Here is a 27,469-nt window from a genome sequence, read left to right as displayed (position 1 = left end):
AGTTGAATGTATGCACTGGAGGAAGGACCACTGGGAAAACAATAATTCTTTATCGAATGGTTAGGGGAAAGTTTATCTTGTTGTTTTAGGTGTACGTGCACATCTGCACATGTGTGTGCCTGTGTCGTCCTGTTGGGTTTTTGGCAGATAGCGTAATGACAGATCATCACCTTTCAGTGCTGTCTTGTATACAGCGAGTGCTCATAAATGTAAATTTAAAGTCTGGTATATCCTGTTTCGCACAGGAAATGGACCGCTGAGATCTGTATCTTCACACTGACTTTAGTCTGTTATGCAGTTTATATGATTTCATTTGCATATATGTACCGGTTCATGCAGTTGCTTTCACTGCCAACATTTTTATTAGCAAGTTGCACACTATACATTTAACTGCATTCAAAACCAATTGTGCTTCGTGCTTGTACGTTGAAATTAAAATCAGAACAAAATCTAAGACCTAAATTAACAATAACATCTTGTAATTTCTTTGTCTTTTCTCTATAATCTGCATCCTTCAGGGTCAGAGGTCAATCTGAGCCACAGCAACATGTCTGAGACCACCAAGCCTCACCCTCCCAACCCACAAGCTAAAGGAGAGAAGACCCATGGCAGTGACTTCAGCTACGTGGGCATCGATGCCATCCTGGAGCAGATGAGGAGGAAGGCCATGAAGCAGGGCTTCGAGCTCAACATCATGGTTGTGGGTGAGTCTGACATAGACGTCACCCATTTAATTCAACATTAATTGAAAACTGTCAAAATGTTTCATCGTTTAGAAGAACAAAAACACCTAGAACAACAGGGCAGGATCTTTGTTTTCACATCCTTGGCTTTCTCCAAATTGAAAAAAAAAAAAAATCAATTCATAGTCTCTTTAGAAAGTGTTCACCCCCTTGACTTTCCCCCGCATTTGTTTTGTTATTTTATAACTCAAAGCTTGTTTCCCACAAATTCCATCCATATGCAGCTAATTTGCAATAGTGATATACATTCATTGTCAACATTTAGTGCCAGTGCCAGATGTAGTGTGATGAAAGCACAACGAGACTTCAAAGTGGACGGGGCACAGACTTGACAACAATCTTCACCTTCCCTTAGCCAAGTAGTTTTACATGCCTGAAAGCAACTATGACTTAATTATGCTTTAGTTACCATGGGGTATGTGTTGTCTGAAACTGTACAAGGTTGAAAGCATGTGTTGCTAATGCTAAATAAGTGCATGTAAAAAGATGTTTTTTATGAGAAAAGGTTGGTCATGGTTGGCATAATGTAAGATCAGCCTGACCTTGAGCTTGACCTTGAGCTTGATTATGGCATCATGTTAGATTTGGATAAAACTCCTGAAATGTAAACTGACACAGATGTATCTGAGATGACTTGAGGTTGTAATTGCTTGCAAATGTTTACAAGAGTTATTGACTCAGTACTGAATTCAGCAAAAAAATCAGATGGTGATCATTTAAAACATTTTAAGTTTAGGCAGCAACAACACAAATTGCAGAACAAAGCAAGTTGGATTCTTTATGATGGTACTGTGGTATCCCTCCAGCACAAATAAGTAACATAAAGTATATATGTTGATTCTTACTGTCAAGTAAAACAGGATGCCATGCACAATATGCTTCACAGATTCTCTGATTTATCATGACACTTCTCCTCAGCCAACCTTTTATGCTGTCATAAAAAGAAAGAATGAAAGAAAACCTGCTTGTATTTGTATGTGTGGTTCTAATTCAGCGGTTCCCAGAGTCAATCAGCATGGTGCCTTCCTCAACGAGCTATTTTCTTTGTGTGCCCATGATGTAACAGACAGCACACACACACTTGCTTGAGTGGATAAAAGGAGGCTGTCAGGCTGAGAAAGTGGCATAATGATGGCGATTACTCTGACAAGCTGAGGCTCACACTTCCTCAGAGAGCAGCTACACACTGCCAACCAATTAGGTCCCACCATTATGTCTGTGCCCTCGTACATGCACAATTATCCTTAAATGCATCTGTGTACATGCATGTAAAGGCACATATAAACAAACCTGTGCACATGTTGCCAACAGAGAAAGGAATGTCAAGATGTGTTTTTATCACACGCTGAATACCTTTAAAAGCTGATTCTTAAGCCTCGGTGTGTATGTTTGGTTCATATGGGCATGGTGGTACTTGTAGAGTGCAGTCAGTCTGATTTCAGGCAAGGCAATGTTTTGTGAACACAAAGCATGACAAACATGCATTTGTTGCATTATATTTATTTATACGTGTGTGTGTGTGTGTGTGTGTGTGTGTGTATGTGTGTATATATATATATATATATATATATATATATATATATATATATATACACACACACACACATACACACACAGTGGCAATATGACTCTGTGAATGTTTTTGGGAATAAAAAAAGTGAAGTGACTCAGTGAAACAACACTACCTAACTGCACATTTCTACATAACGCTGACATGTATCCACTTGCAGTACTCTGACACCTTGAGGATATATAAAACTTTGAAGACTCCAGCACTCTGCTCTGTACACTGGAGTAGAACACAATAAAGGTTTACAATAGACAAGAACAATTATGAGTTTAAACCTGCATAAAGCGAATTTTTATTGCTAGAGGAAGCTTTGATATACTGAACTGCAGCAACGTATCAAGTTGTTCTGGATAATGTGTGGGCAGATAGTTGGCTAACACCTCACTGGAGTCCAATTCTTCACTGTAAGGCCAGTATTGACCTGCGTTTTGTGCTTAGTATGCAGTCAGATACTTACTTTTTGCTGTAGGTTTAATGAGTTTTCTTTACCTGAACTTTGTTAGATTCCTAGTTGCTTATGTAAATTAGTTACAAGAAGATCGGCAGGATAAGACAGGATAGAAAAAATATTTAGATGCGACTTTGGACAACCGCATCTTTTGGGATTCTAATAAAGTTTCCCTTGGCTAACCAAGTTGTCACTTAGCTGGCTAGTGAAGTCATGAAAGGTTAGAGCAGCTATGGTCTTGGCCCTGTCCACTGTGGTCTCCTCTAAGAGAAGCATTTGCCTAATCCCTGCCCTCAGCTAGCTGACCTTTTGATTTTCACCACACAGAGAGAACAGCAAGGGTGTCTGTCTGTGTGTGTGTGTGTGTGTGTGTGTGTGTGTGTAAGAAAGAGAGAGACAGACAGTGAATGCAAGCGACTGAATAGGCTGAATAGTGTGTGTGTTTGAGAAAGTGTGTGACAGTGGAAAAGGCCACCCTGGGTGTCACAGAGGGCCTGGCAGCTTGGCAAACACCCCACACGCCACAGTGGATGCCCATGGGGGCTGTAAACTGAGGGCAGAAGAGAAATATGGGGAGAAATTTAATAGGCTCAGGAGTTGGGTGGGGGTGTATAGGTATGTGTGTATCTTTTTTATGCAAGAATTATTCTGAGTACTGTGTCTGAAAGTTTCTTAAAAAAAATCAATATTTTTATTACCAATATGCTTTTTAGGCCATTTTACGGGACCCTATACATCCGTTGTTCAAGTGTTAAATAAGCACAAAATACCAAACAACATAAACAAACAAGAGATGAGATAAACGTATAAAGTATTACATTACATTACATTATAGCAGTACATTGTAAAATCAGAGTCGGTTATTTCAGGAATTTTGTATGTCACCCCGGCTAATCTCTCCCTCAGTGGAAAATGTTAAAACTTTAAATGTATTTAAAAAGTACAGTTTGCTATAGGTTTTCTATTTCAGTGGGGTTATACACAAGGTTATAATGGATGTGCCATGGAGGTACTAATACCTAACATGTGCACAGTGTTGGTAATTACGTATTTGACAAGGGAAAATTTATTTTTTTAAATTTGATGTTATGATTATATTTTCCTTTTCAGTAAGGGAAAATACAAACCGTCATATTACATGAATTTAAAATGGCTTTTGAATATTTGTTCATGATAGCAGACATGTATGTGTGTGTGTATGTGTGTGGTCTATACAACATATCTGTCCTCTTGGCCTCTACAGCTTGTCTGTCTGACCCTGCAGCTGTCCTGCTGTTGTCATGGTCTATTAACACACATGCCTATACACCAACACACTATACAACCCATACATTAGCGCTGATGTCATGGGCATATTCAGTCTTCTTCAGTTTTTGGGGGGAGGAAAAAAAGGCCTACAAGAAACTTAGTTCTTAGAAGAAGATTTAGTTGAATGAGGCTCTTGTCTTAAGTGAGTTTGCCCTTGTGGCTGTCCAGGAGTAAAACCATAAGTGAATCTGTTCCTAGTTTCTCTAACTGTTGTGTGTGTCTTTTCCTGATCAGGGCAAAGCGGCCTGGGAAAGTCTACTCTGATGAACACCCTGTTCAAATCCAAGGTGAGCCGTAAATCGGTGCAGCCCAACCCGGAGGAGAGGATCCCCAAGACCATTGAGATCAAGTCCATCAGTCACGGTTGGCCATTGTTCATGCTTAGTAGCCTATAGACGAAATATTTATAGCATCATTATTAACATGCGTTTCCTGCTGCTCTGCCATACTACTGATGTGTTGCTTTCTCTCTCTCTATGTGTGTGTGTCCAAAAGAAATACTAATTAAAAAAGCTTTTCTTTGTGCAGATATTGAGGAGAAGGGAGTGAGGATGAAGCTGACAGTAATTGACACGCCAGGCTTTGGGGATCAGATCAACAACGAAGACTGGTGAGCAGAAGTTACTTTATCTGAAGGCCTCTGTAGCTCGTCATTGCACGTGTATGGTTACTTATTCACTCTGGATTGGTTATAAAAGCCAAAGTTTTGTGTTTTATCAAAAAAACATTGTAATCTTTTTCATTTTATCATCTTACATCGTCACAAGAAATGATTGAAGCGAGCCTTTTAACTTTGAAAATTTCATGCCACTGAAACTTTTTTTAGGCTTAGCAGCTCTTTAAGAACATGTAACCAATTTACCAGATTTAAATTTTAAATCTTAATGTTATTAATTAATTTACAAAAGTACTTACCAACAAATGAAATATCTCATATTTCCTTTTTGGCTTTACAAACATGTTTAATGTAACCGAGACAGAAGCTGCATTAAACAACATGACTGATGAAATGTTAAAATGCTTGTTTTGCAGAACACGACTTGGCAATTCACATTCTTTGAGAGTATATAGTATAAAGTTTAAGAACATAACATTGAACTAGAGTACCTTATCATTATAATTCTCCGGTTACTGCCATAGCTTGAATAACTGCAGGCAAGACGTTTTAATTGTAGACTAATACAAAGTTCTTGTAGCTTCTCATTCCTGAACTCTGTTATCTTTGTCAGCTGGCAGCCCATTATGAAGTTTATCAATGAACAGTATGAAGCCTACCTGCAGGAGGAAATCAACATCGACAGAAAGAAGAGAATCCCAGACTCCAGGGTGCACTGCTGCATTTACTTCATACCGCCGACAGGACACTGGTAAGATTACATATTAAAGTTCCCCACTTTCTGTTCCCCATTCCACCAGTTTCTCCCACAGCTGCAGAGACAAATCAAGCCTCCTGGGAATTTCCCCCGACCCATAATCTGCCTACAACTCTGTAACCACGTCCTTCTCCAGCATTTCTTTATCATCTCTCTCTAGTGACCACATGTGGAATGCATTCTCTTCTCAGAGACACTGAAGTATCACTTGAAGAGTCAGATTACTTAAAGAAATTGGACTCTGTGGTTCTCAAAGTTGAAGGAGGTAGCGAGACAGGGAAATGGTTGTCAGGATGCTATAGGTTTTCTATAGCATAGAGTAGGAGAAATTGAAGTGGTTGAGGCAATATTATACTTAAATACAAAATATGCCAACCTTTTACCTGAGCATGTTGATTATAGGCTTACTCATTAATGTATTTACCACTAACATTTATGAAATTGTGTGGCCTCACCATGTCTACCTTTCCTCACTCTGCCTAATCTAGTCTATCACTACAGCTGAATGTGTTTTTGACTGAATTTAATTTGACAAAGTGCTACATCAGAGGTCTGGACTTGATTATTGAGTTTAGTGCCTTCATTATTCATCTGGATTCAAGTGGTTGACAAAAGCACATTTTGATGAGCCTGTGTGCCAGCAGAAGACAGTTTGGAGCCAAAGCAGTCATTCTTGGTGTAAATGATGCTAACAGATCAAAGTCACGGAGGTTGTAACAAAAATGATGGTGAAATTTGGCACAAGATATGTCTGAGTAAATAGATCAAAGAAAGGCTTTGCAGAATCAAAACTGGTCATGTCCAAAGTGTCTTGGGAGAGCACACATCTCATTTTGAACAACCATGGCAGAGATAATACAAATCACATTTGTCCTGCTGTTTTAGGTTCTTTTTCTCCAAGTCGTAATATGTCCAATTTAACAGTGATGAGTGGTGTGTCCTCATTTGCACTGGGGGTCAAAGAGCAAATGCAAACACACAGCAAGGCTCAATGCACAAACAGAGAAATTTATAGTTGGTGGAGGGATCTTGATTGGAGTATTGCATTGCACACATGCAGATAGCACACACAACACCCATGCGCACCAACTGTAAACACACACTCATTAACTAACCATCTGACCGCATATCTCTGACGGATCCATCCACTGCTGCTTCATATTTCCGCACACTACTAACTCAACAGTTGTCCACTTAAACGTTCTCCCAGAGTGGGGGATGACATGTGTGTGTCTGTGTGTCCCGCTGTCTACCAGACCCCTTCATCATCTGCTCTTGTCGCCACACCTGCTACTTCAGAGAATGTGTGTGTCTGAGTGGATCCCTGTTCATGTAAAGCAGAGTGCAGATTGTCCTCACGTGGTCAGCAGGCATGCTAACACTTGTATGGCTAAACTTATATGGATGCCCTGAATGTGTTTGTGTATCATCTTGCTACAGCTGCTCAGTGCACCCAGTTCAACAACACCCTAACAGCTCTTCTCTGTCTTTTTTATTGCGAATCTGTAGTTCTTCCTTCTCACAGCTCTTACACCCTCAAACATTGTCTCTAAATAGGCTCTCTATTCAAAGTGTCACTACTTGTGCACACACAAACATCCCAGACATGCACACTTTACTGAAACATGTTCCTGAATACACGAAAATACACGCTCATTCTGAAAGCAAAGATGCAAACATCTGTCAGGAAGTGGTCTCTTCGTTGCAGCCAACCAGAGAGTTGTAGGCAGGAGAACAAAGGAGACATCTGTTGGGGCTACTGTTTTGACCTGGAATAGATATGATCTATGCCAAAACATGTTTTCAAGGATCTATGTGTGCATATGTTTTGGCACAGAGACTTACAACTTGCAACATACAGCACATATTTGCAATCAAGCTTTCTTTGTACAAAATAAATGAGTTTTAACCTTCATAACAGTTAACAACATGAACACTTTAATTTGTGCTGGACACGTTGTGTTGTCCCCCCACAGATTTTAGCCTGGTTCATGAGAAAAATAACGTGCTAGAATAAATCTAAGATCTCTAAAATGGTTTTGTATCATTCTCTTTTAGCTTATTTTACCTTGTACATTTCACACAGTAACAGCAGTTGAAGTTTTAAATTAGGGCCTGTAACCAATTATACAGACACAGTGCCAAAAGCCTCTGGACGCCTCTGCCATGTGACCACAGTCCAAGAATGACAGGCAGGATTATGATGAGAGAGCTTTCCTTGTAGCTCTCATAGGCCCATCATTGGAGATATGCTGCAGGGGTGGGGGGTTAGATTGTCTTTTTGTCCAAAGAATTTTAAATAGCAGCTTGTATTTATCGAGGTTCTAATGTAATTTGCATGTCAGCAATTTGCTTTTAAGTTGCTTCTGTGGTTTCAGATAGATGAACTGTGCTCAGTGAAGCAGAACACAGTCTTGGCATCAGCGGCCATTTCCGATAATGGCAGAGTCAGCCACACTGTTTTTCCTCTGGGCAGTCTTGTTGTTACCTCGTTTAACATCTCTTCCTGAGAAGAGAAAAAAAAAGAGGGCTGCACTTTGACTCTCATCAACTTGGAGCTCGTTTCGGATCTATTATAGGAAAGAAAGAAGGAAGGGAGAGCTATCTGTATTGAGGTTGGCTATTTTCTCCACTTATTTCACCGCGGAGCTCATCATTCTCAATTTATATAAAAAGGACTGTTATATATCTTTTTTACCACATAAAAAGGAGAATTTGTGTATACAAGTGGGCGTTTAAGTGGAGATCTGCGTGTGCCTGCATACATACATATTTACTGTCCATACTGCATATGTTCATGTTCATGCAAAGATACATGTGTACACATGAAAGTGTGCATGTATGCTCAGTCATGCATGTGACGCAGCTCACATGTCAATTTGTACATTCTTGCATCTATACATAGACAGTTTATGTATGCAGTTACATTATTTATTTCATTATTATTTATTTATATTCACATTAACAGACAGATCATTAACCTCTTGTCTTTTTTTCTTTTAATTTCTTGCTATCTTATTTCTTTATATGCCAGGTGTCCCCTCACTTTGAAAAATGCATGAAAATGTAGTGATGATCTCTATTTCTGGTCGAATGCATCCCTCTTTACCTTTGTGCTGCTCTGTTTCTCCTGTCTTCCATCTTGCTCTGTGTAATACATGCTCCCATGTGTTTCATCCTATGTACATGGTGACATGCTTGTCGTCAGTCATTGTGGAGAACCAGCCAGGCCTCTCCTCCAGCTGCCCCTGGGTCTTTGAACCAGGCTGGCCTGGCTTGGCTGGGTCTAATTAGAGGGCAGAGTAGACAGCATGAGGGGAGTCTGTCTGGAGGAGCAACTGGAGGCAACGTTGAGACAGGAAAAAAAAAACACATGAAGGGCAGAGAGAAATAGGAAACATACGGGAGGAGAGGAGAGTTATAGAACGACAGGGCTAATCAATACATGTCCAAGCCTTTGTACAGTTTACTGAAATCACACCTAGGAGGGTGGAAGAGGAAAATGGTTTCAGTGAGGTATGAAAATAATTGCAGCATTTGTTTATGCAGTACGCAGTGTCAACATGAGAAACCAACTCCAGGCTGGACTAAATGCAATGGAATAGACCATGATTGACCCCTCGTGGTTACTGTGTGTCATTACATTTGTCTTTAAGGAATTCACATGCTGTAACTTGCTGTACCACAGAGTGCACAAAAGGAAAATATTTAGATCCAGGTGGGATGTAGCATAGGAATAAAAAAAAAAGAAAATGTTTACCACCTTGGTATCTGTGTGAGCAATGAATCTGCAGTGTTGTTGTTTTGCATTTTCTGTTACTTTGCTGGCTCCTCCTAGAGCCCAAGACACCTTAATTTGAAGCACCCTAACAGCAGATGCATATAGTTATACATAGTTATGCATAAAGTGAAGTTGTACTCAGTCATCTCTGTCTTCCTCCAGTCTGAGGCCTCTGGATGTGGAGTTCATGAGACGTCTGAGCAAGGTGGTCAACATCGTCCCTGTCATCGCCAAGGCCGACACACTCACCCTGGAGGAGAGGGACTACTTTAAACAGACGGTGAGAAGGGAGTGTGGTTGTTGTGGATGGAAGAGGTGCTTTTGCAGTGTCTGAAAATATAGTGTGCGTGTGTGGAACTGGTTTTCACATGTGACTTTGATTAATGTCATCTCCCTATCACACCTGCAAAAACCTGAAGCAGGTCTTTAAGGTAAGCTTAAAATAAATGGATGAGCACATCAGTGGGTCAAACAGTTGGCAGATTCCCCTCAAAAACACTTGTGCATGCATATCCACAACCACAGGTCGGTAACATATAAGAACTGCCAGGAACTGCAAACAAAAGCCATCGGGGCAAACCCACACTGTACCCATCCTGGGAAATACTGTATCATCTCTATAACTGTAACACTTCGAAAGTCATACTCAGTCCAAACGGAAACATTTAAGAACCATTTATTTGAAGCATTTATTTACTGAGAGGCTTTCCACAACTCTTATGTCTTTTTTTTAAGATTGGGAACCTCTGCCCAGTTGCCAAACGAGTGGGCAGACCCTTCATTACCAGCGAATTACTGGGTGATTGTAAAAGTCAGAAAAGTTCAGAGAGGTCAGCACTGTGTGGTACATGAAAGAAAACATGACGTTTCTGAAACATGAACAGAATTAAAGGAGCTAGAAAGTAGCATTTTAGTAATCAAGGACTTTTGAATAAATAATCCGAGTCAATTTCCATGTTTTTGATACTTTGGTGATAACCAGAGCTCTTTACAGTTTGCTCCCACAGTTCAGCAGTGCTGCTTATTTTATTTTAGCAATGCTAACAGTCAGTCGGTCCACCTCTTAATTCCAGACTAAAATATATCATCAACTATACTTGACCTAGAAAACCAAAGTTTGTACAGACATTCATAATTCCCAGGTGATGTCTTGTACCACCATAAAGTACACATTTTTGTTTCTTAGTGAAATATCTTGATAGCTGTTAGGTGGATTGCCTTACATTTGTTACAGATATTCATGATGGCCAGAGTATGAATCCTAATGACTTTGGTCCCCTAACTTTTCATTTTTGGACCCAGTAATTTAGTTTATAGCAGAAGTTATTTCATTGCACTTTTTACATAGAGCATGTCTAGACACACTTAACTTATTACACTCCCTCAGCTGTATTTTATGATTCATGCTAATTTAGCAAATTCTAACACTCTAAACTAAGATAGTGAACACGGTGTACTGTACCTGCACTAACGTCAGCAACTATAGAAAAAGTGAAATGTAGGCATTTTAAATATATGCAGACTAAACAATGTAAAGATATGCAGGCTTTCGTTTGAAGGCAGATTTTAGATATAGCAGTATGCTAGTCAGTTGTTGTTCCTCTCAGGGTATTTTTGCTCTTGCTTGGTATTTTACAGTAGTCTCGTTTGTAGCAAACTAGCATACAAGGCTGATAATGCACCACTGTAATGTCATAGCCGTCACCTTGTTATCATGGTTTTCCTTGCTACAGCAGTTTCTTGCTTTACCTGGCTTGAGTCTTAAATGTTCATGCATCCCTTCCTCTGTGTGTTTCTGTTAGATAATTCTCAATCCACAGGAGGCAGACAGCCCACCTGCCTTCCTCCATCAGGTCCTTTATCTCTCCATCCCTCCTTCCAAGACTGAGACTTCACGAATAGCTTAATTCATTTTAGAGAAGCACGGTGGGTGGGTGTCTTGGCTACCGTTTTCCCCTGATGCTTATAACACCGTCCAATAAGAACAAAGCAGGGATTGGACCAGGCCCTGGCAGAGAATGTAAGCTGCAGAGCTTGTAGCTGGATTGTTTTGCTTGGCCACACATGCTCTGTATGACCCTGAAGATTATTGACTAAAAGCCTCTGGTGCCAAATGTTTTTTCCCCACACTTTCCCTGCAGCAACTTGACATGCAAACAGAATAAAAGGTTTTTTTTCCTATTAAATGTTCGGCCTCAGTGTGTCCAGCTGTTCGCATTCCTCTAACCAACAGTTGATGTGGCTTTTTTGTAGAATTTCACTTGGTTTGCATCCTATAATGTGAGCCTGAGAAAGCCTTTAAAGATAAACAATGAAATGTTTCATCAAGGACCAAGTGGAAATTGTCAGAGTAGTAATTGTGGGAGCGAACAGTCATTCATTAAAAGGACGTTTCTCCCAGAAGCTTGTCTGTCTATTTTTCTGCATCAGTGTTTCAGTCATTATAAAGACATACAGAGAATAGAAGTGGCCGTTTCATAAGCCATACCTCTGTCTGGATGTATTTCTTTCCTAAGAGCGGTGAACCTCCATGTTAACTCCTCTGTGTCGAGGATATTAGGAACCATTTAGTGTCAACGCCAGCCATTACAACACAACCAAGTGTTTATTTAAGTCCTCTTGTGGGTCTGAGCAGCTTCTATTCAAGTCTCTGGCCCAAACTTAAATACCTGTATGTAAACAGGATTCAGTCCCAGCATCAAGTGTGTTTGTGTGTTATAGTGGCTTCTGGCTGGGATGGTGAGATGATGGATGAAGGGTTTGGGCCTGATTGATTGTTTTTGTTTGCCAGTCGGACTTCAGCTCTCATTACGGAAACCTTTGTCTAAGTGTAGTGATGTTTATGACTCAGCAGTTGTGAGAAAACCCTCTTCAAAATTTAATTACCAAGACTTTAAAGACTGCTTTAAAGTGGACAATTTTATAGTATATAAGATAATTTTGTGTGATATTGTTATGTATATTAAGGCAATTTGACATAATGTTTCTGTGTGTCATTGTGCTTGGCTTTGTGCAGATTAGGGAAGAGCTGCGAGCCAATGGAATCGATGTTTACCCACAGAAAGAGTTTGACGAGGACGCAGAGGACAGGCTGATCAATGACAAAATCAGAGTAAGTTCACAATATCGGGTTCAGTTAGTTCAGATTTCAACAGCCACAGTAAGAGAGTAGGCTTCAGCACTCCACACAACAATCACAAACATGCATTTTGCAGGTAGAAATTCAAGCCTTTGTTAGATGTAATTTCTTTTTTTGTCTCCTATTCTTTCCTGTATTTATTTGGGCAATCTTGAAAGTGTTGATTTGTCATTTTCTGCATCTTGTTCTATCAAAGGTTAACAACCAAAGCAGGATCTGAAAACAAACCACTGGTAACACGTCAATAACTTTGTGCATTTGTGTGATGGTGTGTGTGCACTCAACAGGAGATGATCCCTTTTGCTGTTGTGGGCAGTGACCAGGAGTACCAGGTGAACGGCAAGAGGATTCTGGGAAGGAAAACAAAATGGGGCACCATAGAGGGTAATACACATGAATCCTTAGAAACATATGCACACACTATTGTATGTTTGGCAGAATGTGTCCTGACAGTCTAAACACAGATTAGCCATGCTAACACTACCACTGCCAGCATCGGTTTCCAAACACAGCTGAGTATTTTAAAGGAGACCTATTATACTGCTTTTCCAGTCTCATATTGTAGTTTTGTGACTTCTGTACGGCAGCTTTGCATAATTAAAAGTTCAAAAAAATAATTTGTCTGTATAATCTGTCTTACACTGGCTCGTCATTTCAGCCTCTGTCTGAAACAAGCTGTAGATGCTCCTGTCTCTGAGCCCACTGTCTTCTGATTGGCCAAGACCTGAAGCATGTTACCAGGCTGTTGTTGTCGGGTAAAGACAAACTGAGCGTTGGTGTGCTGTTGCTGTGCCGTTGCTGTGCGGAGCAAATGACCATACGTGGAACACCGGCTCCGTCTAGCTCCGTATGTCGTAGAACGGAGCCGTAGAAAAAGCAGTTCGAAACGGAATACTCAAGTACTCACACCTGGGTCACACCTGGGCAGTTGACAATGCAGGGGTCATCCAACTTTATCACTAATAAAATATAATATAACCATATGCACGATGGCATTCTCACAACGTACCAACCACAACAAGGTGCAACAGCTTTGCAGAGAAGACAACAGAGTCTGGTTTTCAATTTTCAACATGTGGAAAGTTACGAACTGCAGTTTTAAAATCTGGCCAGCTGGTTTAACCGTCTGTTGACATACGTCTATCTGAGTCTGTAACTAGGGAGATGTTTGAGACAGGAGGAAGAGATTTACAAGGACTTTCTGTGTCCGTTGGGATAACAGACAGGAACATAAAACACACACACTCACACACACTGCCTCACACAAGCAAACAGTAAGTTTGAAACAGTTTACATTTGTTGGCCTGTGCTGCATGCTCACACTGCCAAGGAGTTCTTAGCAAGTGAATGTCATCACCTCCTGTGTGTGTGTGTGTGTGTGTGTGTGTGTGTGTGTGTGTGTGAGAGAGAGTGAGTTAGTGAGTAAGTATAGTTGGAGGACAATAAGATGGCTGAAGGAGGCCTGAACAAGGGACTCCTTCCCATAAGGCACTTCAGCACATTCTCCTATGTGGCATACTGAGCTCTAGTTTATTGGCTGTTCTATAAATGCATTGTAAAATATAAATCCCGTAATAAAATAAATTTGTATATCATCTAAATTATTCACCTCATAGAATCTAGAAAGCTGCTATTCTGTCTATTTTATCTGTGATTCAGTGTGGTCGGGAACCCCCGATTGTTCACTGGGAATATGACCTTCAAAGATATTTTGAGAAACATGTGCGACTCAAGATATATCCATGTAGCTCAGGGATTGTTAAACTCTTAAAGACTGGAAAAGTTACATAGTACTGTACTTAGGTACAATTTTGAGGTACTTGTACTTTACTTGAGTATTTCTATTTTATGCTGCTTAACTCCAGTACATTTCAGAGAGAAATATTGTATCATCTTACAGCTATAGTTTACAGTTTCTTTTCAAATTAGAGATGATGAAATGAGAGATTTCCCCCCTATATCTCTCAAATGGTTTAATTTAAATAAATGTTCGAGGCACAAAGAGATAAAATTATCCAGTATTACACAAAAAGCAAAGATTAAAACTTTGTTTGTTTATTTTTTTTTACATTAATCATCTCATGACCCCATTCGGTGTGGCCTGACCCCTAGATTAAGAACCACTGGACTTAACTATTTAATTCTTTAAAACTAGCTGCACCTCAACAAGCTACAACAGTTACATGCATAAATATTAACAATCTAATAATATATCAGTCACAGGGGTAAAGTACTTTTACTTTTGATACTTGTATATTTTATGTACGCTTAGCCTACTTAACGTAACGGAGTATTGATATTTAAGTAAAGTACTTCTTCCATCACGGCTTAAAAATCATTAAAACAACATAGTGGATCATAAGACTCCAGTGTGGGCAAGTGAGCACGGGATACTGGGATATCAGTCTATTCAAGATATAAAAGATTTAAAATGATAAAACATTCATGTGCGTTTTAAAATGATTTTACTTATAATGCAGCATAACATCGTTCCTACTTGAGCCTGAGAAATGCATTTAGTTCAACTTAAAACAAGGCAGTTGTACTCTCTGAAAAGATGACATTTCTGAGGTAGTACCATGAGCTGTTTTAGTGTTAGGAATTTGAAGGTGACTATTACTCTCTCAGCAAGCCTTATGAAGTTAACTCCACAGAACTGCAGAGAGTGGGTGAGAGAGGTGAAGTACATGGACTGCGGGACAAATGGCGTCTTGTCCGGCTAAAAGAACAATGGCTCCATTCAATTAAAACCAAGCGGTGGGAGAGAGGGAACAAGGAAAAGGAGGAGAGAGGAAGCTGCTGGACTTGTTGGCACCTGCATTATAATTTTTTAGGCCTCAGGGGAGAAGCTAGAAGTCAAGTCTCTATATATCATAAGTGGAGAAGAAACTGTTTATGTTCAGGGGTTGAGGGCACAATTAGAGACAGAGGGAAAAAAAAGAGTATGTATTTAAATTTATTTATTGTACTGAACATAGGGACTTCTCCGTGCTTCCCCACGAGTTGGGAGTGGAGATACCAGAAGTGCAGCTTGTTACAAGTTAGTAGCGTGTTCCCTCAACGCCACTAATCAGCACTCACAGACCCAGCAGTTATTCTACTCTCCTCCTTTCAAAGAGAATTTAATTTCCTGCCCCTGGATTTCAAAGCTTTACATAAATAGCACCCTCCTTTTTTTCATTTATATTCTTGACATAATCTATAATTCAAACACGTGTTAGGCCTACTGGAGGCACCGGCAGCTTGTCACTGGGAGTTTGTTAAAACGTCTCACTTAAAATTCTCCAATATAGAGGAGAGCCGAGATGTGTTAAATTACTCGAAAGTGGATAAGTGTGTTATCTTGGCTTAAGAAAATTGCGTATAATGTCAAGTTAGAGGATGCCCTCCAGTTGACTTGTGAGCAACTCTGACACTCTGTGGTGCTGTAAGGAACAGCAAGTGAGCTGGAATAGAAAGGACTTTGACAACGTTATTTAGTTAATGTCATTACTTCAAACTGTTTCCTGTGTTGGCCATCTCTCAAGTTATGTAATTCACCTAATGTTTCCTCTTTTCTCTCTCTGCAGTTGAGAATATTGCACACTGTGAGTTTGCCTACATGCGAGACCTCCTCATCAGGTGAGCTTCCATCATACTCATCATACTCAAAGATTTTTTTCATGGCACACCCATTCCCACCACATGCATACACATGCACCATTTTCAACTAAAAACTGCTGTGGATATCTGAATTTATCAAAACAAATAATATTGATTTTATCTATGAATTAACATTAATATTACTTGAAAAAATATAGGCCTTTCCTCGGTTTCTTTCAGAAAAATACATGTTATCTTATGGTTATGATAAAATGGCAATGAATAAAACATAATTGTTCTAAATGGTTAAATGCATTTCTTCCCCTTTTCAAAAAACATATACACCAATTAGCCAAGTATAATTTATATGCACAGTAAAATAATATCATGTTGGCACCCTTGGCCCGTGCTGTGGATCCCACTTTGAGAACCTCTGGGCTAAGACATATGAACTAATACAAGAACACGTATTTCATTTGTAGACAGCAATACGCCATATTCACTGGTTTTGTAATACTTCTTTCTTTCAGGACACACATGCAGAACATCAAGGATATCACAGGCAGCATCCACTACGAGACATATCGTGTCCGCCGCTTAAATGAATCCAATGGCCATTTCAGTTCACAACCATCTGACCATCCTGCTGTTCAGCCAAAGGCCAACGGTCAGCCTGAGGAGCAGCTCGCTGCCCTGCAGGCCAATGGAGTGGCTGCTCAGCATGAAGCCCTGTCCCACGAGATGTAAAGAGTCCTGTGAGGAGCCACATTGCCAATTTATGATATCAGGACACAGCCAGACACAAAACATACACTCACACATGTATTCTGTTTACATAAACAAGCCCACATGCACACAGAATCATTTTTGATACATAGAAGGACTTTTTTGCCAAAAAACTACCTAACTACAGCTTTAATGAATCAGGAAGGTACAAGACACAGGGCGCAGAGTAAATACCAACATTTTCCTTCCGTGGTCTGTAAATGTTTTACATCATTACAATTCTGAGCAAAATCATGTTTTCCCTGCAGACCTACATCCTGTACAGAACTCTGAACTCATCTAATTCTGACTGCCCAATGCAATCTACATTCACGATTGTTCAAAGTAAACCATAAAAGTTAGCTCATTACTAAGCTGTGGCTGCTGGGTTTATATTTTAGAACATTCGCTGGCTTGTAAGAACGTAAGTGGAGTGCAGCAGCCATGCAAGTAAGATGTAAGTAAATCATCAGTGAAACAATGTACAAGATTTTGCTCAGAATCAATAGCATGATAGGAAAAAAGAGAGATGGATAAAAAGCCTGTTGCAGGATATTGGGTTGACAGGAGGTGTAGTCATGCAGGGCTGTCCAGATGAGGAGAAATGGCATAATTCAAAATGAAGTACAGCATATCAGATGATACTAGATTAGCTCTAAACTAGGAGTAATTGTTCGTGCCACTGGCCTTGTCTGCTTTGTGTTGTGGTGTATAGTTTTGTAAAGATACTAGGGTTAAGTAGGGATATTTAGAATAGGTTCATAGTATTGTGGAGGAAGTAAAGATATTGACAACTGAGCACTGCAAAATAATAGAAAAGAAAAAGAAAGCAGTAGCAGTGCAGAGCGGCTTTCGGAAAAATGTGTGCTCCTCGTTTTTTCATTATGCTTTTGCGACCCCTTTCTGCCAAACCATCCCGTCTCTTTCTATATAATGCCAATGTTGTGTAATACAGTCATACCTTGCATTTTACATCGCTCATTTATTATTGTGTTTTTATTGCTGTTGTTCATGTTCTAATGTTATTGTATAAGATCGGGGTTGTGGCGGAATCTGTGCAACTGTTGTCCCATGCAGCCTCTTTGTCCATTCTTTTTCTGACTGCAAACCAAATAAAAGTCCATTTTTCTGTTCTAAAGAGAAGCACATACGGTATATAGCGTTGATTTACGTATAGGTATTTATGTGTATGTTAAGTGTAATCAGTTAAATTCAACTTTCATTCCAGCCATTGGCTTCCAGAGGTTTGTTAAGGTCTTTAACAGTGATGAACTTTTAGCTGTAGACAGTGTTTGGGTTTTGGGTTGTACCCTGTTGGCTAGGCAGAGCTATAACTACCACCAAACAACTTTGCCTGCTAGTAAAGTGCAAAATGGTCTATATTTATACATTGATTAATAATAATTACAACCAATCCTGCCAATAGATAATGGTTAGAATGATGACATTCATATTGCAAGCTTAAAGCATTTTGTCGGAGGGAGGATGTCTCACTACCACTGACATGAAGAATTTATGCCAAAAAACATTAAATAACACCCATAAAATAACATGATGCAACTGAGAATTTTTGTTAATATTTGTGAAAAAATGTTTAATTAATGCAAACTCAAGGAATATTTTATAGATGCTAAAAACATTCTCAGTTTCTTAACAGAATAGTCAACGGTGTATTTTCTGCCTCCTTAAGTCACCACAAGAATATTTTATATAACATGCATACAGAAGAGGTAATGATTTCAAAAACCAAGAGAACTATTGTCTTTTATCCAGAGAAAGTTATTGGGTTACACTTGGTTTACTGTTGTATAGTTCTTGTGTAATTTGTCATGGTATGATAGATTAAGGTTTTATCTTTGTTATGCTATCTTAAAGAATAAAGATTAATATTTTTATTGTTTAAAGTTGATTGTCTTGATTGTCGGAAATGTAGGAACTTAATTCTGTCTCAGTGAAGATGGGCAACTAAGAGTTGATCCTTCTTTGCGCTGATAAATCTCTAATTAGAGCAACTGCATTTTATAAAACAAGAGCAACTGTTGCAGTGTTAAACCAACCTCAGATGTGGTTGATGGAGCCAAATCTTTTTCATCAACATTTAATAATTTAAAACACATTTATATACTTTGACCGTTTACAGAGGTATTATTCCTTTAATTAAGAAATAAACCACTGAACACACTGTTTACTGCATTAAATTTAGAACATCTCCTAGTTGTGACTTCTTAAAACACTCTTAGCCATTTAAAAATGAAAGCCATACATTACTTTCTTTTCACTTACATAAAATAACATTAACAAATACCATTGCACAAAAGATAGTAGTACACATTTTGGACGTGTTTCCTCAACAAAATAAAAAATAATTTGCAGAAGGTATAGCTGTTAAACAGTAGTGAAACAATCAGGCCCCATCCACACTATTCCGTTTTAGTTGGTTAGCAGAATTGAAACGAATACGATCTCCGTCCATACCAGCGTTTTAGCTGCATTTTGGAGTTCATCTCTGTCTGCATTAAAACGACTGAAAACGCACATCTGTTGGCCGTTCAGGTACACTGGGCATGCGCGTGCCGGTGTAAACATGAAGCAGATGGTTTGGCGGAAGATTTGGCGAAAGAAAAAATAAATACAGACGAAGTTTTTTTTTTGCATGCACCAATAAGGAGCTGGGACTGTGAATTAACAGGAGTGTGGCGGCGGAAAACAGACTGGGAGTCGTTGCAAAGTAAATACGGCGACATGCACAGAACAGGTGTAGGCAGATAAGTGTAATTTGCATGGTACATAATATTTTAATAAAAATACTATGTCAAAAACCTGGTCAGTAGCATCATGTTTCTACTTTGCATGACTTCTAAGACCCAATCAGTGAGCCGAGCGTGAGCGGCTGCGTCATTGTTTCTAGTCCTCCGTTTTGGCCCGTCTTCACTAAAACGCTCTCCGGAGTTTTGAAACGCGAAACGGGGTCGGCCGCGTTTCTGAACTTCTCCGTTTTAGGTCTTCGTTCTCGCCATTGTAGTCTGGATGGGAGGTGCAAACGTAGGTCTCCGTTTTAATTTGAAAACGCAGTGGTGTGGACGGGGCCTCAGATTCGAAGTGACACAATGGCAATGTTTTTTCCTGGTTAGTGTAATATTAAAATAAACGGATTACACATGCGTGTTTTCTGTGTCATTACATTTGACGGAGACAATTAAATATACTATAATACTACTATTACTATAATAAATTGCCTAAACACTTTGGCCAACTGTGCTCAGCTGTAAACTTTAACTTGAATGTAATTACAGTTGCACCCTAACTACAGGAAGAAGAGAGCAGCTAAGTTTTCTTGAGCTCCGTTCATAAGGTTTGCATTGATATATATATTAAAAAGTATGCAGCATACCACATTACCAAAACAAACCCAGCTGAGAAGAAATGCGCAGTGGCATCACACCATGCTCACACAGCACTGGTTTAATAGGACTTCTCATTTACACCTCCTGTCACACTCTTTCTCTGCTACCCTGCTGATTGTAAAGTGTTGACAGTGTTGTTATATTGGAGGTCATTGTCACCCTTTCACACATTGGAGCTCCTGCTGTGGCTTTTCCTGCCATCGCTGTGTTGGATTCATTGGCCTGAAACTCCTCTGTGCTGGGGATGACACCACCAGGGTGACAAATGACAAATGTGAAGGTGAGAGACAATGCAAGTTCTGGAAAAATCAGTATCTATTGAACACTCACCTAACGTTGACACTTCCATCTAAACAGTTTTGCAGGCAGCCGTCCTGAAGCATGAAGGTGAGTGATAATGACAATTGTCTGACACTGCTATGACAGCCCCAATTCCACTGGCTGGCACAGCTACTAGACCAATTTGATGATGCATATGAACTGACATCTGCACTTTCTCACTTGAACAGCATAGTGTCATCATATTCAATGACTTTTTACAATGGAAATTAATATAATAGGCTAGGGTAGCAAATTGCAAAGTAGGGTGCTACAACATGAAACCTGAAGAATTATGTAGGTTATTAGTAGGCTGTATATACTGTGAGTGTAACAAAGGATTCCCCATTTTCTGCCAAAGTCTACACAGCATTTTACACTGTATGACACCAGGACAGATTTGTTCAGAAACCAGACGGATTATCTAATGGCACAGAGAAAGATTGTCTGAGCCAAACTGAGCTTTCAGAGCTTCTTCTTGAAATGGTAGGTTGTGGAAAAACTGAAGTATCTGTGGGAAAAAATATTTGCAGAATGTTTTCCTCAGAAAAGACAAATAGAAAACCTTTAGTGTTTGACTTACGGGAAATGTGGGCTAAATTTTGAAACGTGAAAGATAACTTGGCAACACAAACTGAATTACTGGAAGAGTTTGTATTTAATTCAGCCAATAAATTTAAGCACATGGCCCTCATCAGGGTTTTTTTAAAAACTGGGTAAAAGTAAAACCTATATACTCAGTTGCCAGTTTATTAGTTACACGTAACTAAACCTAATGCAGTCGCACATTACTGTCCTGTAATAAACATTCATGATGATTATAATGTTTAGTTGTTGAAATTGTTTTAGAGGTTATACTTTTTGGAGGTTGCAGTTTATGGTGTTGTTGTTGTTGTTTGAGGTGCTGTTTCTTTGTATTGTGTTATACAGAGAAGGGCTGTTGTTGTTTAGCCTACCTTCATAAATAAATAAATAAAGTGCACAAAATAATAGGAGCTCTGTGTAATGTATACATCACAGATGACTGAGCATTACCAATTATCCAAAGAGGAATGGAAGCATTAAAAGTCAGATGTTCCACCTTCAATGTAAAACTACACAAACAGAATACAATACTTAAAACTAAAAATCTAGATTTTTCAGAAACTACAATACTCTTCTTTACAAAATAAATGTGAATGCTAAAAGTATCATTAGTTACTCCAGAAGAAAACTTCAGAGGTTCTGGGAACCTTTATTTTGAAAAGCATCCTTTAGATGCCGGCCTTCTATGTGTCCAGCCCTCACAGGATAATTGGCCATTTGGTGTTTATATAGGCTGTGCTTTTGCTTGAGCTGTAAAAACAGTGATCAGTGAAGTCCCTGAGTGCTGAAATGTGTTGGTTCAGTCAAGTGCAGACTCTTCTAGTAAGTCAGCGTTGTCACACTCTGTTTCACATTTGCTTTTCTTGTCATTTGAGTGCCTAGTTGACTGCTGAAGTAGTGACAGTGCTGTACTTTACTTATTTCAATTCTCCAATTTGCAGTCCCTGGTCTTTTAAATGCATCTTTTTTAGTATTTTTGCATAGTAAGTCAGTTTGACATTATGAGAAACTTTTCAGACACAAGAGTAATACAGGCTAAATGAAATGAAGGTGCGTGTGAATATGCAACAGTCAAGAGCTTTGGGTTTAGGTTATTTTTCTTTTTAGGTTGCACTAATTTCATCACACAATCCAATCTGAAATAGATATTGTGAAATAAATTGTCAATTGCCATTCATCTAATGTATGAGTACTATCTGACAGCAATAACATGGTTGTTGTTTTTAATGTGAAATATTGCACCAGATTCCTTTTTACTGTTTATAAAGTTACATTTAATCAGTAACTGAAGTTATTGCACAGACTGACATTTTGGTAATTTACTCTCAATCTTCAAAATAGTATTTGACAATGGTGAAATTTTGGTTACCTTATTTAAGCTACTTGCCAGCTTCCTATGGGCTAGCTAGCATCCTAATTTAGCTACTAGCCAGCTACCTAAAAGCTAGCAAAGTTCTGTATTTAGTTACTAGCTAAGGGTACCGAGCAATTAGAGACTATTATGTGAACCCATGTCTTTTTCCAGATTCACGAGACCATCCCATTTACGTGATTCTTTAAAGGTTTTCTTCAGAGTCTTTTCTATGGGGAATGTGATGATGAACTAAGGACATACTAACTGGGCTGATGCTACTTGCTGTCCAAGATTTCCCATTTAATGTCTAAGGTGGCCTCTATGTGAGTAAAGTCAATTTATAATGATGTGATTTCCAGGAAGAAGAATTGTCAAGTATTATCAAGTGAGAACCATGATTTGTTCTCCAGAGGACTCCTTGAAACCTGGTGTCATGCAATTCAGTCAGTCCATCATCCATCCATTTATTCAGTCATCCCAACTGGGAACTATAATGTATCATAGCATTATTTCGATGGTAGTTGAGAATTACTTCTAGTCTAATCATCTGAGAAACTAACGCAATGGGATGGCTGGCTCTGAGAACTTATATTGCTCAGCATTTCAAAAACAGTGTGTGTTTTGACGCATCACCCACAGCACTCATCAAAGGCTTCATTTCTAACAAATATTGTAGACAGAAGTCACAAGAACAGAGGAAACTACTCCTGGGAGACTTTAAACATGTTTTTGCAGTATTCGTCCAGCATTAGCAGATGCAAGTTCATGCAACATATAATAGCACACTGAGAAACAACGGGAGGTATGAATTAATTAGCCATTCAACAACACTCATCTACATGCACAATTTTAAGTGATATCAGCTCAAGCAAGATAGATCTGACGAGCTTTTAAAATTGACAGCATGATGAAATGTGTTTCATCATTTCCTCTTTGATGGTGAGTGGCCTGTCTGCTGGTGGCTGGCTGGGCTCGGAGCTCTGTGATGACGTGTCTGCTGGATTGACAACATTGGTGGGGAAGCTGGCGATTGATATGGTATGGTTTTTTCCCGCAGTGGGGCTTGATAATAATTCACAGGGATTATAGCTCTTTCAGTTGGATGAAAAAAATTAAATGGCTCAACTGTAACTCTGTACTGAGGATGGAAAGGGTGGATTGCCTTTTCCCTCCACTACAGTGCTGCTTTAGAAATATAAAAATGCATGCCAAATCTAACAGCAGGTACATTATGTGTCTCAGCTGGATCATATTGCCTTATATATCACTGCACTTCACCCACCACCATATTGCTCCACGGTAGCACATTATCTACTGGCAGGAAAACAGTGATTCATGTTGCATTCATGTAGGAATAAAGCCAGCACACTATTGTGCCTTTTTCAACATTGTAATCTAACAGTGTCTTAGTCCGTAATGGCTTTTCATCAGATTAAAAAATGCATGCTACAGTACTACCCATTTGTACATACATTCATGTCAAAATGCAAAATGAAAGATTTGAGACAGATTTTAAGAAAGGAAAGCATGAGGGAAGAAAAACAACCCCACAGAGATGAAAAACACAGCTTTCCTTGTTCCTTCACTGGCTCCGTCGTTACCAGGCAGAGTTCTTCCAGCCAGACAGCCAATGAGCCACCAGGCCAGCCAGACAGCCAGCAAGCCAACCAGATAGGCTTCCAGTCCGCCAGATCACCATCTGGCTGGTAAGCCTATCGTGGAGCGAGCCAACGCCTGTCTCTGCTGGTGTGGCACCAGTGGCTAGTTGTTTTGCTTCTCTCAGTCCAAAATACACACACACAGACACACAGACATATCTTTCGTCAGACTCGGTCTCCTTTAGAGCTACTTAGACACACCCAGAATAGGAGGTTATATCTGCCTATTCCTCAGTCCTCAGCTGCAAGAATAACCCAAAAGAAAAGCTTGCTTCCCATTGCCCACCTCACACACCCCCTGCCTCACTGCACAGCGCCTCCAAAGTAATCGACACAAGGTAATTTGTTGGTAATTAATCCCCGTTTGTTAATGGCTTTGCATTTGTTCAAACTGTGCATGCTGACAATTGTATTTTCTGTCATCCTGTTGTCTCAGGGTTAATCAGCACCTATAAAATCATCAATTTATTTACGCAAACACAAATATGTGTACACACAGACCAATAGTATGCTCCAATCCCCGGGACCACTTACCCTTGCGCCCTGCCAATTCTCAACATTCTCCTGGACACGAAGCATGGGTCGGTTTGTTGTTGATGTATGCTAATGTGCAACATCCATCTGTTTGTTTGCTTAATTTGGATTTTGCTTGTTTCTAGCCATGTCCTGCCCCTGCTACTCTACTCTCCCCTCCCCTTTGCCCCATCCACACCTCCCACATCGCCTTTTCCTCCTCCTCCATCTCCTTTCCATCTTTTTCCTGCTACTCCGACATCAGAGTGCTTGTCTGCCTGGATTGGAGCCAGCTCTCGCGCAGTCAGAGATGGGGGAGGAGGGTCCACCTCCCCTTCCTGTCTGTATGCAAATTGGCCTTGTTTTGATTAAAAGACAGCTGTATATTTCATTAAAGTCAGCACTGGAGGTGGGAGAGGAAAAGGCGTACCTCTCCGGGGAAGCGAAGGTTGTTTAGTTGGAGTGGATGTTGTGGGAGCTACTGTATAATGCTGCTGAGGGGAACAAATAGCGAAGACAAAAAGGGCTGCCCAGGGACTGCTTTGGGGTTTAATGGGCCTGACTGACTGGCACATCAGTTAAAGCTCACACTGATGCAGAGTGCGAGTGAATGTGCATTGCATGATAACAGGAGCAATTGACAATGAAATATAGACCCCCATCAACCTTTAAGGTGCTTTGGCATGCCAAGGCAGTTGTATAGCTACCCACCACATGCCAGGCTGCTGAGAAAAAACAGCAACCCCTGTTTCTGCGTAATAAAGTTAGAAATGGTGGTGATCTTTTACTCTGTGGCAAATAAGCTGTTCCCCTGTGGGCTGGGAAAAGGAAAAAAACATTGCTTCCCCAAGACATTTTCACCTCTACCATGATATAAGTTGTTTTTCTTAAAGTTTCACCAAGGCCAGTGTTCCAGACCTGTCAGAGGAATGGTACAGTTTTATTATTTACACTTGTATGAATAAATTAATGAATGTTATTTTGTTTTTTTTGCAAATAGCAAAAGGTTATCTTTTCCCACCATGTCTTCCTTTTTCGTTTACTGGTTAAGGTCGTCAGTCCCCCCACCAGAGGTGGATGAGGGTGATGTATATGTGGGTGGGCACACTATGAGGTCAGAGAGTATGCGGTCAGAGGGTGGGAATAGGAAGGATGGGGGAGGATCTCTGGCATCGAGCCAACTCTGGTGGAATTCAAAGACATGGGGAGGGATGGAGCGATGGTTGCTCTGCATAATCAATCAGAAACAACAGAAGAAGAGAGAAAGTGGTTCTGCCTTTCTTGACAGGGCTGATTGTATTTATGCAGAGATGGAAGCGACAGGGGAGAGGCATTAAAATGGATTGGGTAGTAAGATGTGGGCAGGTGCAGGGAGTGCTGTAATGGGTGGGTCCCACTGCAAAGCCAAGGACATATACCCAAGAGGAGCTGATTGAATGCCATGCCAATAAAAGGAGGCAGTTTCATGCACCATTGACCCAGTTGGCATCCTCATAGTCACACTGCAGTGAAACCCCCTTCGAGGTCATGATAATCTGAATCACATTTTGTTCCTTGTGGGTTGTACTGCTCTGAGGAAGAACTAAATAGCACCCTCAAACCTATTTTTTTTTCTGTTTCTTACATCTGACGTATTGTCAATACAAGGGAACAATCAGATTGAGTGTTTGTTTGGACAGAAATGAAAAGATCAAATTCTGAGTCACAATTGGTGGGGGAAATAATCAGATTTGAACCTGCAGTGTGTATACAGCCAGAGAAATTGTCCTTTCATTTTCTCTGTAGGTAGAGCAGCATGTCCCGAAGCGGGCTAATAGAATGCTTGTCTTGTATCTTCTCAGCCATGAACTTTTTATCTGTCACAATTACATTCAGGCTGGAAGCCTGTGTGCCCCTCAGCCAAATACTGTATATTATCTGAAGTAAAGCAGTTAAACACTTATGTTGGGCTTGACAAGGACGTGCATTCATATGCTTCTAAAGAAGTCCTGGTCTCTGCAGAAAGTGAAGAGTTAGCAATATGGTGATATTATGAGTTTCTGGAAAACAACAATAAATAATAAAGTTTTTCTCTGTTGCTGTGGCACAATCCTCAAACAGAAATCATGATTTTCCAAATACTGTGTGCAATTTGTCAAATCTACAGTTCATTTTCTCACAATTGTAGATGCATTTCCTGATAGTTTCATAGAAATCAACTGTATAAATAAGTACAAATGGATTCAACACACCCAGATGCATTGTGTTAGTCTTGATGCTCAAAATGGATTACTCTCATATTACTATTATTATTCTCAATAACATTTGAGCCAACTGTTACCTGACCTTTCAAATGTATTTGTTTTATAGGTTCTAGTAACCTGTCAGTGACATGAAAATAACATAACATAACATTTGAATTCAATTAGTAGCATACTCACCCTCTACAATTAAGTGCAATTTATACAGTCAAATATAGTTTACAGGTGCCGGTGTCAATGTCAGGGTTGGCCTATAGACAGTATTAGTGGACGTAGCCATTCTGCAGGTTTGAATAGAGAGCAGTGAAGCTTATTATTGGTCTTATGTAGTAGGAACTCTCCATGCAGGCTTTGGTCGGCTTCACTGTTCGAACTCTCCCTTACCCCCTTGGATCGGCCCTGTCTTTCCCTTTAAGAGTGGAGCTGAGACCCGGTCAGAGATGCAACACACTTGTACAGGCTGGGCTCAAAAGGATAGAAATTAGACCTGCAGGATCCTTTCATTCTTTTCTGCTGGCCTGCCGACTGATCTTGTTGTGTTTATTCTTTGTGTTTCACACAGACACTGCATACATACTGGTCTACTGACAGACACACACAATTGTATATTTTGCTTAATTTACTTATGTTTGTGTGTTTTAGTTATTATTATTATTTATTGTCTGCCGCACCGGCTCAAATTCCCGTG

General features: G+C 39.8%; 2 protein-coding genes across 11 annotated transcripts in view; one reads left to right on the top strand and one right to left on the bottom strand.

Annotated features, from left to right (window-relative positions):
• The window catches only part of sept9b (septin 9b), a 73,850-nt gene extending 55,237 nt beyond the window's left edge, over nucleotides 1–18,613 (top strand). For 6 of the 7 annotated variants that reach the window (XM_046046870.1, XM_046046869.1, XM_046046868.1 and 3 more), the window contains 9 exons: nucleotides 519–704; nucleotides 4,304–4,432; nucleotides 4,598–4,679; nucleotides 5,299–5,436; nucleotides 9,386–9,503; nucleotides 12,240–12,335; nucleotides 12,650–12,746; nucleotides 15,932–15,983; nucleotides 16,475–18,613. In XM_046046870.1, the coding sequence (XP_045902826.1) occupies nucleotides 519–704; nucleotides 4,304–4,432; nucleotides 4,598–4,679; nucleotides 5,299–5,436; nucleotides 9,386–9,503; nucleotides 12,240–12,335; nucleotides 12,650–12,746; nucleotides 15,932–15,983; nucleotides 16,475–16,691 (1,115 nt within the window). In that variant the 3' untranslated portion in view covers nucleotides 16,692–18,613. Of the gene's footprint in view, nucleotides 1–518; nucleotides 705–4,303; nucleotides 4,433–4,597; nucleotides 4,680–5,298; nucleotides 5,437–9,385; nucleotides 9,504–11,025; nucleotides 11,405–12,239; nucleotides 12,336–12,649; nucleotides 12,747–15,931; nucleotides 15,984–16,474 lie in introns of those variants that run through there. The other variant, XM_046046871.1, reaches the window with a different exon arrangement.
• Nucleotides 1–27,469, bottom strand: part of LOC123969463 — a 121,057-nt gene that overhangs the window by 9,500 nt on the left and 84,088 nt on the right. For 2 of the 4 annotated variants that reach the window (XM_046046882.1, XM_046046884.1), the window contains exons 4-5: nucleotides 8,552–8,728; nucleotides 7,878–7,948 (exon numbers count right to left, since the gene is read on the bottom strand). The exons of the other annotated variants lie outside the window; for them this stretch is intronic. In XM_046046882.1, the coding sequence (XP_045902838.1) occupies nucleotides 8,616–8,728 (113 nt within the window). In that variant the 3' untranslated portion in view covers nucleotides 7,878–7,948; nucleotides 8,552–8,615. Of the gene's footprint in view, nucleotides 1–7,877; nucleotides 7,949–8,551; nucleotides 8,729–27,469 lie in introns of those variants that run through there. 4 annotated transcript variants of the gene reach the window in all.

Source organism: Micropterus dolomieu, linkage group LG04 (genome assembly GCF_021292245.1).
Source record: "Micropterus dolomieu isolate WLL.071019.BEF.003 ecotype Adirondacks linkage group LG04, ASM2129224v1, whole genome shotgun sequence".
NCBI lineage: Eukaryota > Metazoa > Chordata > Actinopteri > Centrarchiformes > Centrarchidae > Micropterus > Micropterus dolomieu.
This window is presented reverse-complemented; position numbering and strand designations above follow the sequence as displayed.